Source organism: Hydra viridissima, unplaced genomic scaffold (genome assembly GCF_058129835.1).
Source record: "Hydra viridissima isolate aposymbiotic clone 2 unplaced genomic scaffold, HvirCarnegie_v1 scaffold_4, whole genome shotgun sequence".
Lineage (NCBI taxonomy): Eukaryota > Metazoa > Cnidaria > Hydrozoa > Anthoathecata > Hydridae > Hydra > Hydra viridissima.
Window position 1 is genome coordinate 831,448 of NW_028324303.1, and position 16,289 is coordinate 847,736.

Genomic DNA, 16,289 nt, shown 5'->3' on the forward strand with positions numbered 1-16,289 from the left:
GGCTATATAATTATCCAATGGAATTGCCTTTTCAAAGAAAAGGTTGTCCCTGGTATTGGTGCTGCTTAAGCTCGAGATGTTCAACTCTAAAAACGCTCTGTTAAACGAAGAGCTTTAGTTAGAACATACAGAGATTTTCAAACAATTTAAAAAAAGATTACTTTTGACGTTGCAATTACGATGAAAAAATAATATTACATAAAGGTGGACGATGGCAAAAAACCTTAGACAAGGAAAAAAATTTTCCTGCAGAAAAAACAATACTCTTTGCAAATGTATGCTCACTTACTTATGAAAACATTATACTTATAATTTGAGTTGAATTCTTCTCCAAATGCTCCCCCCACCCCACCCCCCTTTTCTCGAAAAAGTTATTTATAAAAGTCTTCCAGAAAATAATAACTGACATAATTGCGAATGTACATCATTCATATTTTCAAAACAAAAAAAATCCTTTACTTATTACTTTATCATTGTTTTTAAGATATATAATACAAAAAATACTTTTGAAGCCTGCAAAGCGTCAACCAAAAGGGTAAACCAACAGGCAACCCAAGATTATGTTATTCTGAATGTAAGAAAACCTCCAACGGATGTTGTGAAAAAAGTGTTTCTTCAAATACATTTAGAAAAATTTTGCGTTAGAAAGCTGATGACACCCAGAGAAAATTTTCAGCGATGAAAGTAACCAAATAATAAACAGGAAAAAATAAGACAGGAAGTAAGGAGATAAAGTATCGGCTGTTTTTTGTTAACCATACAGGTCCTCATCAAATGGCCCCTCATCATTTATAACGATAACATAAACTTTGTGGTTATGTAATATGACGTGTTGCTTTACATAAGTATTGTTTTACAAACAAAATCGTCGGCTTTTTTAAAAAATGATTCCAACAGACCCATTTTTTACACACGTGATGCGTTCACGTTTAAATAATATGATTCGTTTATTTGATAAATTCTCATGACATAAACTCACTGATGGTAGTTGGTGCACAAAAAATCTGAAACCAATTTAATAATAATAAACATTTGAATTTAATCTTAACGAAAGATAGCTTATTAGCTTACTTGTGATGCGTTCCCATTCTTTTAAGTCGATCTAAGAAAATCGATCTAAGAAAATCTGATACCACTTTCAGAAAAAACAACATTTGAATTTTATTTCAATGAAAGAGAGTATATTAGCTGTAAATAATCTTAACTAAAACTTCAACAAATTAAGAATCGACAAAAAATAATATTAATATTACTACAAAATAATTACAAATTTTAAATACCCTTGATATATATTTCTAATTTCTTTATTTCTTAGTTTTACGTTGTTTTTTTTTTTTTTTCAATGCTTTAATGCACGACTCAGTTTTTTACTTTTAGAGCTGATGTAGCAAACTCTAATTCCGTCGATCCCCCGGCTTTTCACAACTTGTAAAGATTACATTAAATGTAAAAGGGTTTAACAGTAAAAAAAAATGGAGCACGAAATTAACCGTGACGTAATTGAATGCGATCATCTTCTGCATTAGAAACATTTCTGCATTAGAAACATTTCTGCATTAGAAACATTTCTGCATTAGAAACATTTCTGCATTAGAAACATTTCTGCATTAGAAACATTTCTGCATTAGAAACAGATTCCCGGATTAATCGTAATATTTTGCTATCCGGCTAAAAAGTTGAAGATTTCAATATTTTAATAAACTAGAAAAAACTGGTTAAACCTTCATTTAAAAGCAGTAAGAAGGAGAGAAAAGGGGACCACGTGCAATATATGTTACCCATGATCTTCTATAATAACATGCCTCGACATCACACGATAAAGTTGTTTGGCTGTTGGCCGATTAAAAGTTTTACATCTACATTTTGATCTTTTTACCTAGAGAGAAATATTTGCAATTGCCTCTTTTTTTAGGTAACTTATGAAATCCTATTGTTTTATAAATTATATAAAGCAACTTTTGGGCATAACAAGTTACAAGATACCATGTGATAAATTACAAAGTTGTGATAATATTGTCGGATTAGTAAGTTATTTTAGCAGTTTTAAAAATGTATTTTGAAATGCTCCCTGCCGATCAACTTTCAACTGAAAAGGAAATTTTGATCTTTAAATTTAAAAGGATCCAGAGGAGAGGAAAAGATGGATGCCATTCCAAGAAAAAGAGATTTTATCGTCTTTGACTACGCAGCATTATGTTGAATGCATTTTTAAATGATGCACCTTTTACGACCAAATATGAAAAAGCAACGACTGTTACACTCATTATCTGTTTTTAAAAAAATCGACCGAGTTGTTTACCAACACACCATCAAACAAAGTACCAAAAAACCAGGGCAGTAAGCGGAAATATTATATCAGATGAGTTAAATTTTTCTCTTAAAGATGATGCACTTTTTTTTTTAACATTTAACCATATTAATTAATAGAGGTCGTTGTATTGTTACATTAAATATTGTATTGAATATCTTGGAATGGAACGAAGTTCGTATTAGAGAGTGACACGGGGACAGAAAATATTACCATCCCCACTCCATCTCCATTGGTTTGCTTCTATCCTCACGAAATCCTCACTAGGTTTGTCCCATTCCCCATTTAAATACATTTAAATAATATATTGTATATTGAGTGCTATTTGGAAAATAGCACTCAATATATTATTTAAATTTATCTTAAACTCTTTTATGACATTACTATCTGTAGCCAAAACCTGCAAATGTTTTGGTATTTGATATTTAGTTGCATCAATCATGTGCAGAAAAAGGTGTTTATTTGTTGAAAGTTGTTTAGTAGCAGTATCATTTGGTGTTAACACCGTTATGTCTTTTTTTCAATAAAATCTTTGTTCAAATCAAGTAATTTTCTTTAAGGTTTTATACCTTGTTCTCTTGCTGACAAAGTTGCTATATCTTCAATATTTATTGATACTGATTGCAGCATATTGAGTTGAGAACTCCACCGTGTGAAAACAGATTACTTAACTGATATTTGCAGTTGATTTTGAATTTTGGAACGTTTTATGTGTGTGTTTCTATCTCCTTGTACTAACTTATTAAATTTACTAACGCAAATAATACAAAATAACAAACAGCTCTCTTTGCCTACTCCTATGACGGAAATAGATACTTTATCAATGATATAAAACTATATATTTATTTGAAAATCGCAAAATATATATTTGGCGCCAGCAGTTTAGTTCAAGTAGTTTAACAAAAAGGCCCGTCAAAATTTTTGTGTGAAAAGTTGATAACCGTTACCGCGGAAATAATTACAAATCTATTACCGCTACCACGGTATTACCGTGCCCGTAATTACCGTTCCCGCGGTATTACCGCGGTATTGTCCGTAATTACCATTCCTGCGGTACTACCGTTACCATAATTACTGATCACGCGGAAATATCGTAAAATTTTTTCCAACTTCGCCGTAATTTCCCTTTACCGCATTTCCCGTAACCACGTCACTCTCTAATTTGAACGTCCCCTCCAGAAGCACGAGGGAAGAATTTCCAATTGATAGCATAAAATTTTGCCTCATGAAGAAGTACCAACCGTCAGAAGAAGTAAATAAATATCGACAATGTTTTTTAAATTAGCGTGCAGTTTAAAGACTTATCAGATGTAAATATTGAAAGGCTGACTTCAAAATTGCACTTTGTTGTCAAATTTTAACAATTTTAAAAAATGATGATTTTTTTCAGTTATCTTTTTAAGCGTATTTAGTAAATTAGAAGTTCTATATCCATACTGTTAGTGAAAAAAGTATTTCGACTAAAGTTTATAATAAGTAGATGGTCAGTTTTTGCTGGTATCAAAGATTTAAACTTATGAACAAGTCGATCATCGGTTATGCCAAAGTTATTCATTTTAATGATTAGATATTTTTCAAAATTATTGAAAAATGCAATACCCTCTAATAGTCATTAAAAGTTTAAAAATATTTATTTTAATGTCGGCTTGAATTTTTTCCAATAAAGAAAATTTTTACGAAAATTGAATTTTTATTTTTCCAAAATAGAATTAACTTATTTGCAATAGAACTGAAACAGTGCTTAAGCAAACCAAATAATTTACAAAAGAAATTTTATTTATGTTATTTTCCGTTGCGTAATGAGATTTTTTCGAAGTTTTTTTTACTCCCCATTAAAAATCTCATATTAAAATCTTATTGTCATTAAGAGATTTTTACTTCCCAAAAATGTTTTGGGAAAATGTAAATTGAACAACGTTGTATTTTTTAATAAACATTTTGAAGATTGTAATTTCTTGAAAAGCATAAAACGTAATAATATGCCGAAAAGCCAACTTTTTTGGAAGACAGCCGCAAATGGCTAAGGAAGAAAAGTAGACGATTTTGGCCGTTTATCAAATCTTTTAAAGGCAATGATATATTATATATATATATATATATATATATATATATATATATATATATATATATATATATATATATATATATATATATATATATATATATATATATATATATATATATATATATATATATATATATATATATATATATATATATATATATATATATATATATATATATATATATATATATATATATATATATATATATGTTCAACTTCGATCCGAAAAGTGAAGCCGTAAGGTGCGACATAATGTTAAGGAAGTCATTTCTATTTAGGGCAAACAAAACTTAGCTAGCTATATACCTTAAAAATTAACATTAAAATGACGAATGGATATGTGAATGGAAGTGACACAACTTTTCACAGATTTCATAAAATAAAAAAGCCCCAAGTTGTTTAACTTGGGGCAAATGCTATTAGAGCATTTTTATGAATTATGATATTTTATACTTTCTATGAACTATGATATTTTATAAAGAACCTAGGCTTATAAAAAAAATTATCTAATTATTAAAAAGAGTTTTCGAATGATCTTTAACTTATTGGAAACTTTAAATGCTCTTAACATGGATTTTTAACTTTTATTTCGCAAATGGGATAAAGCTTTTGCTCTTATTATAAATGGCGGATTAAACTTGTAAACAAAAAAATCGGCTTAAATTTTCGTCCAATAAAATCCCCCAAGTTATACCATTGGTTGAAGGTGATTAAATTCTTACCCAGGTTTTTCTCGATCGTTTGGAAATTCCCAACATAAGGGAAACTGTAAAAATTTTCTAACAGGAAAGTCCGTCTTAATCATCTCAATAAATTATACCTCGAATGTTGAAGTCCAACTTACTTGTTTTGAAGTATATGTTTATGGTATAAATAGTAAAAATGAAGTCAGAAAAAATTATATCTGAAGACTCAGGTTTTGTTAGTGAAGAAATTTTTAATAATGACGAAACTTTGAATAATGAAGAAATCACAGTTACAGAGGATGAGGATAATGGTAGTAAAGTTGATCAAGTAGCAGTTAAAAAGTGGAAAGAGTTTTTAAAAGAAGCATTTACTCCAGATGAAGATGGAGATACGTAAGTGAAATGAGTTATCCTATTTAGAGGTGTAGATTTCGGTTTTTTGCCTTTTTTTTTCTCAATATTGTTCAACTATGTGTAGGCTTACATGTGACGTGACATTCTTACTTCAATAGTGAAGCTATTCTTTAGTTATTTGTAACATTTTAAATACCTTTTTTCAATTTTTTATTAAAGCTATTTAATCATTCACCTCTGTCAAAAAGAACTAGAAGAAGCTAAAAAGTTAATTAATTTGAATTGGTATTTTGGGGAGAAGGAGAATTTGGATATTCAAAATAAAAAGAAAACTGTAAGTATTCCTACTTCAAACTTTTATCCTTATGTCAATAAATTTTGTGATTATTTACAGAGTACAAAGTAGATTTTTTTTTAGCAGAATTTTTTGTTGGATTGTAAATTTAAAAAAGTTTAAAACAAAAATTAATCATTTCTCTTTAGAGTGCAGTGCAGCTGGCTTTAACCCAGCCAGAATTACTTCGATATTTGATAAAAGCAGGTGCAGATTTGAGATTGTCTGATAGAAAAGGATGGAATATTCTCCATCACATCGCAGAGCATCATAACACTGATGCTTTAAAAGTAATCTTACGTGATGTTGAAAAAACCAAAGTAAAGCAACTAATGAATACAACAAATTTTTCAGGTAAGAATTTGCAGGTCCAGTTCTTTATCATTAAGAGATAGTTTGAAATAATGTAATGAAAATATAAAATGATGTAATGAAAAATGGTTTCTTTACTTTGTGGCATTTTTTAGGATATACTCCATACTTCTTGGCTCTTCAAAACCAGTATCCAGAAATGTGCATCTATATGTCTGCCCACAGTTTCGTAGACAGCAATGTCACAGTAAGGAATTTTGACTTAAATATGCTCTTCATTTGATTTAAGAATATGTTTGAAATGTTTTAAGCTTGTTATACATGCATACATAATATACATATGTAACAGAATTACAGAAAGTTAAAATGCTTAACTTTCATTAAAGTAATCATTTTTTATCACTATCAGTAGCTTATAAGAATCTGCCATTTTAATAGAAAGTTTTTTAATTTATTTTTGTATAGCTTAACAGCAATTCCAAAATTTTGTTCTAAAATTTTCTAGTCTTTAACAGCTCTATATAGTGCATGCAAGTAGTTGATCAAATCCATCACCAGACAATGTCATTAGGAAACAAGCTACTTTTTTGTTTTTCCTCCAAAACTGGAAGGGGTTTATCTTTTTAAAAGTTCCCTTCATTCTGAAATCTGTTTTCATACTGTTTTGCATTCATACAAAAAACATTTAAAAAGGAATCATACAATAGAGAACAAAACAAGAATGTATTCCACATTTTTATTAGGAAATAACATATCTAATAGAGATTTTTAAGTAAAAACTGTTTTATGATTATTTTAAACATTTTTGTTTTCTGGAAAAGTGTTTTATTTTAGTATTCCCTTAGTTTCCTAGGACAGTGTTGTATGTATGTATGTATGTATGTATGTATGTATGTATGTATGTATGTATGTACATACGTACGTACGTACATATGTACGTACTTATACATAGAATTATTTATTGCAGGACCCAAAAAATGGAAATAATGCATTGCATGAAGCAATTACGCTATGTAAACTAAGTGAGAGACTTCTTGTGATTATAAATTTGGTGAAAAAGTGCGATATAAGTCCAAACAGCCCTAATAACTGTGGTGTTACCCCTTTACACATTGCTGCCAGTGCTAACGATAAAGAAGCATGTGCAACTCTGCTGGCTCTGGGTGCTGATTGTTCTTTGAGGGATATTCATAATAGGTTACCTTTATCATACACAAAAGATGTAGAAATAATACAAAAGTTGAATTTGAAAAAAGTCAAATAAAATCATAAGATGCAAAAAAAAGGCTTGGATGTGTTTCAAAATCCTGAAACCAGCGATTTGAGAAGGATTTATTCAGTTTTATTGGATAAACTCAGTAATAATGCAGTTGAGCTTTAGAGGTATTTGAGAGAATTTGTATTTACACAAATATAATGCCTATTATATCGTCAAACACGTATATTGCTGCAAGAAGAAACCTTAACTTTCTTTAAAAGAAACTTTAAACATTCAAGTTAAAAGTATGTATATAAGTAATCAGTAATATTGTAAATAATAAGTTAATAATAAGTTTGATTCCAAATGTTAATTTTATTGAAATTTTGTTGTCGCTAAAAGCTTTTTTAAAGTTGTTTTATTTTTATTCGGTTGTTTTAAGTTGTTTAATTTTGTTACAGCTAAACCTCTTCTATATAAACTCCCTCCCCCATCCTTCCCCTTCACCCCATACCCTCACCCCCTCTCTCTCTCAAAAAAAAAAAAAGAAAGAAAAAAAATGGTGCGCCAAAAATGTTTAAAATTTTAAAAGTCAGCTTCCTAAGTTAGAATTTCTTCTCGTGAAAATGAAACGAAATTTTCTTAACTAAAAAGTTAACATCCGTAAGTATTCGCATGACAGACTTTTTAAAAATGCTTAAAATTTCTATTTGTTGTTTGTTTGTTTTTTTTGCCATATTGGTAAATCGTGGTGATATAAACGTGGATAGAAGATTTTAAGAAATGCAGGAAAAAAATCCCCATAAAATTAACAATGTACTTTGATATTATCTGAAGTGAGGTGTTTACGGAGCCATTCCTCAAACGCTTTGTAACTCTTTACTTTTCATAACACTTAACGTACACTTCGTAGCATATTTTTATACTGTTCATAATATTTACTCAACGTAGAAGACTTGAATCTAACATAAAATAGAAATCGACATCATTTTAAAAGTTTTAAAAGCGTGCACATTTTATTCTTTATTTTTGTCTTTAGCGACGAAAAGACAAAGTATAAAATGTGATTTCGGGGATATAATTTTAAAAAAGTAAAGATAAGAGGGATTAAGCTATTAACTTATTTTTACATCAAAGTGTCTAGTAAATATAGTCTTTGGTAAACTATTTGTTTCATCACTGTTTATTCTCTTTGCAATCTTTTAATCAATTTAATTTCGAATTTTCGGCTTCATTTTAATTTCAAATCGTCGGATGAGAATTAGAGGGTTTTACCTAGCTTTTTTTTTATATTATAAGAATTTATTAATAAAAGCTTTAATTAACAAATGATAATAAAAATAAAAAATTCTTAAAAAATTATCTGTTTAATTATGAAACATAAGTAACAAAAAAAGACGTATAGTTTTAATTATAAAAAATGACAGGAATAAAAGATTTTAACGAAGAGAAATTGAAAGTTAAATTGGCATAAAAAAAAAAAAGTTTAGACGAAATGTACGCGTAATTCTCAAAAATTCTTCAACTACGGTTTAAATTACTGAAGTTTTCAAAATACAAAAAGTTTATAAAATAAACGTTTTCGCAGCGACAAAAAAAAAATAAAATAAAAAAAATACCATGATGAACTACGCAGAATTCAACACCACAAATCTTATATTAAGACATTTCTTTCTTAAGAGAAACAGCTGTGAGCAAAGTTCATGCAAAAAAAGTATTGAAAATTGCTGGTGGTTCAACAAAAAGGTCCACATTCCCATTTACTGTCTAAACATAAACTTAAAGTAACATAGCAATCGCAAGCACGAAGTTTCCATCCATGAGAGCTTCAAAAAAATATTTAAAAGAAAAACCTCAAATAAAAAACCGAAAATCACGATCTATTTTTTAAGTGTTGGCGCGTGCCTGGCAGCAAAAGATCATTCAGTACAATTTGTAATTCCATTGATATACGAGCCGGGCTAGTTGCACGAGGAAATAAAATCACGTAATACTATCAAAAATGGTGCTAGACTACTACGTGCAGATTAAAAAGCAATTTATAAAGGAAGTTATTGATTAAATATCAAGAGGCTCTAAATTTTCCTAAACACTTGATGTGTAGACTTCTTTTGGAAACTGCAGATATATGAATGTGAATGTACATTAGTTGAAAAGCGATTAGAATCTAGTTTTGATTTGCGTTTTAGGGTCTAAGCCAGCAGAAAAGTGTATTTCACTTCTAAAAGATTGTCTCCACCTTTTTATTCACATAATGGAAGATCATACTCCAGAAAAGTTGTTTTTGTCCGTTTTTGTGTTTGGTTTCCCGCAAATTTACGTTTCATCTTGGGGTTCCTTCCACAGGAAGATGTGGAGATATATTTTTCAGTCGCATTTTTTTCATAGGTGGTCTCCCTCTCCACAATGAACGTTGTACAGCTGCAGTTTTTCTTCCCTCATTTATCATTTCCTCTGCCAGGGGAACCAAAAGTTGCTTCCAAGGAATCTTCATGGCTTCCTTATGTTTTATCCAAGCATTTACAAGGGACATCATAAGTAAGGGATAAAAAACTTTCTTCCACCATTTATTCGATTTACGATCCAGTTCATTTAGTCCTATCATTTGGTCCGCTAAATCCACCTCTCCCATAATTTCGCGATGAAACGCAATCATCTCTGGGCAAGAAACACTACATTTTAAGCCGTCTTTCAAAGTTTTCGTCACTTCTGTAACATCAGCTTTATGAAAATTACTCAACTTTAGGACTTCTTTTGTGTCTTACTATTTTACAAATAGTCAGTCCATCTTTACTGCACTGAAATACATACTCGCCTCTTTTCAGCTTTTTATTGATTTTAGGTAAATATTTCCTATTTTTGTTCCACGTTCCTAATGCGTCATTAACAAATAAAAATATATGCATTTCAAACGAATTTTACTCACAAAAGCTGTCTAGATCAGCTATGTAATTAAGTGGTACATATATGTACCGGAAGTCTCGAAAGGGTTAAAGAATATGATTATGATAAAATTTTTATTCAAATATTTCGACTAAATTGATATTTACCGTTTTTAAAAATGTATTCGTCGACTTTCGCCAACTTTGAAAAATACATTCACCGATTTAGTCGACAGTCGAATAATTTCAAAGTCGTAACAACACTAGTCATTTGATTTGCCATCACGTAATTTTCCATAACACAGTTTTATTTTAAATGGCTATTTCGATTTGCATTCGCTTTTAATTAATTATCTAGGTATGTGCGTATCTGCGATTTACGGCACCGATTTTAAAGTTAAAATCTGTGACCATTTTTTCACCGCGTGCTCGAGGTAGGTATCGTAAGGATGGATTTTTCTCGTCTTTTTTTTAGAATTTTATATTGGCTTAGATAATATTTTAAAAGTAGAGTGTTGTAAGTTTGTTGCAATTTGTTTTTTTTTTGCAGTTACTAACGTTTTTAGTGATTTCATTGCTATTGAAAACTTCATTCCTGTTCTGGAAGTGAATTGACATTGAAGGGATGATGGGTTTTTTTTCTAACTTTTGAATCAATTTTCTATATCTATTTTCTATGTACCTGCCAAATTTTATTAAAAAATAATGACACGCTCATATTCTATTTTTGCACGCAGTAAAGGTACCAAATATTATTCTGTTGGAGAGGTTGGGGGGGGGGGGATTCAAGATTATGAACATTTTGTATATTTGACTTTTTTATTCATTAAAAAATTGTTTTTTTAGAAAAATGAAACTTTATTTAAAATATTGGTGATTTTTTTAAAGTATTCAAAACATGATTTACACACAAAAACACACACACAAAAAAAATTTCTGTTATTAGTTGAATAAAAATATAATCGAGGCAAAGTAATGCGTTAAAAACTAAACAATGAAGTTCTATTATAAAACCACCGTAAGCCGAACGCTAATTTTTTATGTTGGTTGCAGTTTTCTTAAGCATTCCTTATAATGAATTTTTGTCACTTAAATGGGCATAACTTTTAGTAGAATCATTAGTTTTTTATGAAATTTTCACCATCGTTATACTGATTGAAAGCTCTTTACAATGATGTAAAATAATTAAATAGCTGAATAGTTTAAAAATTTTGCACACATACCTAAATTATAAAACTCGTATTACGCTCCAGTCAGTTTAGATACTAGATTATTATTACTGGATTATAAAGTTTGTTATTTAGCCAGAATGTCAAATTTGCATTCAAAACGTAGACTTAGAACTGTTAATATAAAACTACTAAATAAACTTTTTGAAAAATCATCCGAAATTCTATCTAACAACAATGAGGAAGACCAAAATTAAAATTTAAGCGATATTCGTGATACTATTCATGAGAAATTCACTAAAGTTATTCAATTGGATGAAGAAATTTCCTTGTTTATTGAAGATGAGGATGAACTGCAGCAGGACGCAGAATCATCCACAGAACTTACACTCTTATGTAAGAACGAACTATCAATTATTAACAGTCATTTAAAAAACCCGATCCCAAAATCGATTCCTTAAATTTAACAATCAATTCTAAAAATAAAACAATCAGATTCCTGTATTAAAATTAGAACCATTTAATGGCAGACTAGAAAGCTGGGTAACATTTATAGAGAATTTTAATTGTGCAATCGATCTTAATGATGATTTATCTGATATCCTAAAAATGACTTACTTACCCAACTTATTTCAGGGACTTTCCCTAGATCTATAACTGGACTTGCCTTGAAAAGCGAAAATTGCAAGACCGCATTAGAAATACTTAAACGAATATATGAAAATAAGCAAGCTCTTATATCATCACATACGCGTAATCTCCTATCATTTGAGAGAATCCATAGTATTTAGAGAATAGAGAAGTTAAGATAATTTTTTTAAAGCTTAGAAATACAAGCAAGAAGTCTCGAGAACTTGGGTATTAGCAGCAATATGTTCGGATCTCTCCTTATCCCAATAATTTTGAAAAAGAAACCAGAAGAACTGACATTAATTGTCAAAAGTCAATTTAGTAACAATGACAAACTGGGATATTAAATCAGTTGTTGATCTTCTAAAGACTGAATTACTTGCGCGAGAATAAGCATTAACTAACTCATTTGATAAATCAGAGAGGTTTAAAACTGCAGAAACATTTCAAACTAGTGTAAAAAACAGAGGACCAAATCGAATTTATTCATCTAATTTATTTAACAGGATAACAAATTGGTATAGTTCATATCCAAATAATATAGGTCAAGCTTCCTATTTTGAAAGGAACAATCTGAGAGATTTCCAAAAACTAAATAAATGTTTATTTTGTGACCAGCCACATAAATCACAATACTGTCAATCAGTTACAAATATTCAATCAAAAAAGAAAATCATCAGTTAAAAAAAATTTTTTTCAAATTCTTATGAAGTGGACACATAAGTAAACAGAGTTTATCTCAAATAAAATGCTTTAAATGTGGACGTCATCATCATGTTGCTTTATATATCGATACACAGAATTCTAACCTGCAAAATCAATCTCATCATAATCAATCTGAAGGAGAATTTACTTCAGTTGCAGAAGCTACATCTAAAGGTCAACAATTGGACAATTATGGTAATTAACATGATTGCAGAATACGTTTCGACAATTGCTCTCAGTTAAGTTATATATCACCCGAGTTACATTCAAATTTAAAAGTCAAAATATTAGGTAGAAAGGAAATAAGTATAAAAACATTTGGTAAGAATAATACAACAGAAATTTAAGAAAAAGTAGAGTTGCTAATTAAATGTCTACTCGACCGAGCAGTACGAATAGTTTGCTACGTAAAAGACATATGCTCCTCTAAACGGACAATATACAAATCTTGCTAGTGAAAAGTATAGACACTTACATAGTCTTAAGTTAGCAGACAGTAATTTGAGAAATAGTAGTTTGAAGTAGATGTTATGATTGGAGATAGCTTTTATTGGTCATTTGTCGAAAATACATTCATTAGAGGCTACCACAGTGATCTCATTGTTTTAAAGTCTAAACTATGTTTTTTACTAAGTGGTCCCATTTTTGTAAAAAAGGTATTTGAAAAAAGTGAGTTAGGTAGTTGTGTTAACACTGCACATGTCATGTTAGTAGAATCATCTCTTTCTCCAAAGTCTTTAGTGAAAGAATCCATGTCGTCAGTTTGGGAGATTTGGGAATTTGATGATTTTAACTTTGAGGTTATTGATAGTTTCCGTCTCACAATTAAATACAATGACACCCAAAAGCAATACAGTGATAGGCTACCATTTGAAGTAGATCACCATCCAATTTGTGACAATTATGACTTATGTATAAAAAGATTTAAGAGCCTAGAAGAAACTAAGTAAAGATGAGGCACTTCTCCAATCATGCAATTACGTTTTAAAAGATCAATTTTTACAAAGTGTTATTGAGCCGGTAATCGAAAACGCTAAAATTCTAGGAGAGCTACACTACTTACCCCACCGACCTGTTTTGAAAGAGAATAAAATTACAAGCAAGATAAGAATCTTTTTTTATTTAAGTAGTTCAGCCGAGGGTCCATCATTAAACGAATGTCTGTACGCAGGACCATCATTGACAACATCCCTTTATGGCGTCTTATTACGTTTCTGTGCCCAACAGATTGTCTGCAAAGCAGATATAGAAATAGTCTTTCTACAAATAGCATTATCTTCCATAGATCGTGATTATGTCCGGTTTTTATGGTTCAAAGATCTCAACGACATTAATACGGACAACATTCATATGAAAGAAATTAGTTCGTACAGACTTTGTAGGGTACTATTCGGAGCAAGATCATCTTCATTTCTCCTTTCAGCAACACTAATCACACATGCTGAACGATTCATAAACAAAGATCAAAGTTTTTTTTACAAACTAATCGGCTCATTACACGTAGATGATCTCATTACAGGAGCTTATTTTGTAAACACAGCACTCGAATTTTATCAAATGGCCAAATGTTGACTCCAAGTTGCAGGATTCAATCTACGAAAATTTGAATCGAACAGTAAAGAATTAGAGAATTTAATTAATGAGCAAAACTTTCAGCCTCTCAGCACTACCAAAGTATTAGGTTTAAACTGGAACAAAAAAAATGAGATTGTAATATTTGATTTATCAAAGTTAATCGACACCAAGACCACCCCAACACAACGGGAGATAGTATGGTGTAAAATCTTTTTTCAGGAACTATGCTTGAACAAAATAGGATGGGACACTAAGCTTTAGGGAAATTTATTAAGAGTGTGGCAAACCATTGTTGATGATTTCCGCTTCTCTCAAAATAATCATTATTCCAAGCTGGTACATTAATCATTATAATAGTCTAGTCCTGGACATCTCATTACATTGTTTTAGTGATGCCAGTCTTAATGCTTACGGCTGTTGTCTCTTTTTATTATACATTTTTGTTGATAAAGAACACCATTGTTCACTAATTAAAGCGAAATCTAGAATTTCTCAAGTTAAGAAAAGTACTGTTCCTCGTCTAGAATTAAGGGCTGCGTTGTTACAAGCGGAAACTATGTCTATTGTTTTAAAAAAACTTTCTCCAACTTTAAATTTGAAAGCCATTTGCTGAATTGATTATACCATTGTTTTGAATTGTATTAATAACAATAAAAAATTATACGAGGGCAGTAATTTATATAAAGATTGGATTTTTTTTATATACTTGCTGTTCTACACGCTCTTCGTTTTCAGATCTTGTTCCGGATATTTCAGCTGATTTATAGCGAAAACGAGGCGCACCTACTAAAATCATTTTCGATAACGGCTCACCATTCTTATTTAAATTTACTCAAGGTATTATTTCATCTCGCGGTGTATCACGGCATTTCAACGCTGTCGCTGTGCCCTCGTGGGCAGGATTCTTCGAAAAACTTGTTGCTTCAACCAAACGTTGCCTCCACAAAGTAATAGCAAATGCCCGCCTTACATACGAAAAACTTCTGACCATACTAGCCGAAGTTGAAGCCGTTATTAACAATCGCCCGATTACATTTACATACGAAACGCCGGGAGACATCCCATTAACACTGAATCACTTGTTATAAGGTAGAATAATGAACTTTAAAGCAATTAAGGAAGGCTTAATTGAATGAAATTCAAATACACGTAGTAAATATATTGAGAGTGTACTGAATCATTATTAGAAACGCTGGCGAAAAGAGTACATCACAGAGCTTAGAGAATATCATAAACACACAAAAAGAAATGGCACAAATCATATTGTATTAAATGATTTTTTATCAATCCATGACCTAAATGCTAAACTCGGATTGTGAAAAAAAACAGGAATAGTGCAGAAAGTGATCAGGTCACATGACAAGCAAATTCGAGCAGCAGAAGTTAGGTACGTTAATAATGGAAAAGCACTTGTTATCGTACGACTTATAAAAAAGCCATATTTGCTGGAACCCTCAATTAGAACACTGGACGAAAGGGTTATTCAAGTAAAATTTTTCGATGAAGATGACATCAAACTCTTAGTTAAAAATTAATGTCGGGCGGGGAATGTTGCGCGCAGTCGCGTAGTTGTTCTAGTCTACCACGCTTCATTTTTGTTATGTAAAAAAGAGCATTTTTTGTTCCTCTCTCTTATGTAAAGAATAAAGACAATTCTTAACACTTTTTCTTAGAAGAAAAAATTATGGATGTATAAGAGGTAGACATGCAACGATATTCCTTTTTTTTGGGAACCATGCTCGTTGCGTATTGTCACAAATCTTTTGTTTTAAACAATAGAAATTTAATTATATTTAAGTCTGTCGGATTCGTCGAAAATTTTTGGTCTCGTTTAACCAGTCACATCAACTTCCTTTTAGTTATTAAAGATAACAGCAGTAGAAACCAAGTTTAAGCTTAATTTTATATAGCCAGACATTCTTAATATTTTAAGAAATAACGCTGGTGATGATATAGAAATTGAGATCATTTACTTAACTGCTTTAGTACATTGTATAACTAGAGATATAATAAATAATACAAAATATCAACTTGTTTGTAGCTACCTAAAGCACAATGGTTTCATATACAG

General features: G+C 30.4%; 1 protein-coding gene and 1 long non-coding RNA gene across 2 annotated transcripts; both read left to right on the forward strand.

The window, feature by feature from the left end:
* The first annotated feature begins 1,378 nt into the window (after positions 1–1,378).
* Positions 1,379–3,738, forward strand: LOC149889314 (uncharacterized). Its single transcript, XR_016452236.1, has 2 exons — positions 1,379–2,024; positions 2,121–3,738. It is a non-coding gene; the product is annotated as an uncharacterized LOC149889314 (long non-coding RNA).
* A 1,379-nt stretch (positions 3,739–5,117) lies between these two features.
* LOC145183684 (B-cell lymphoma 3 protein-like) lies at positions 5,118–7,669 on the forward strand. The gene is made up of 5 exons (XM_090085349.1): positions 5,118–5,452; positions 5,633–5,747; positions 5,897–6,101; positions 6,215–6,306; positions 7,027–7,669. Exons 1-5 carry the CDS (start codon positions 5,256–5,258, stop codon positions 7,321–7,323), a joined length of 906 nt encoding a protein of 301 aa, XP_089941475.1. The 5' UTR covers positions 5,118–5,255; the 3' UTR covers positions 7,324–7,669.
* The last annotated feature ends 8,620 nt before the right edge of the window (positions 7,670–16,289 follow it).

Bases quoted from the DNA above. Each gene is read 5' to 3' on its own strand.
- LOC145183684 (XM_090085349.1), top strand. From the start codon at position 5,256: ATGAAGTCAGAAAAAATTATATCTGAAGACTCAGGTTTTGTTAGTGAA. The intron at 6,102-6,214 runs GTAAGAATTTGC...GGCATTTTTTAG, and splicing joins GAATACAACAAATTTTTCAG to GATATACTCCATACTTCTTG. The intron at 6,307-7,026 runs GTAAGGAATTTT...TATTTATTGCAG, and splicing joins TCGTAGACAGCAATGTCACA to GACCCAAAAAATGGAAATAA.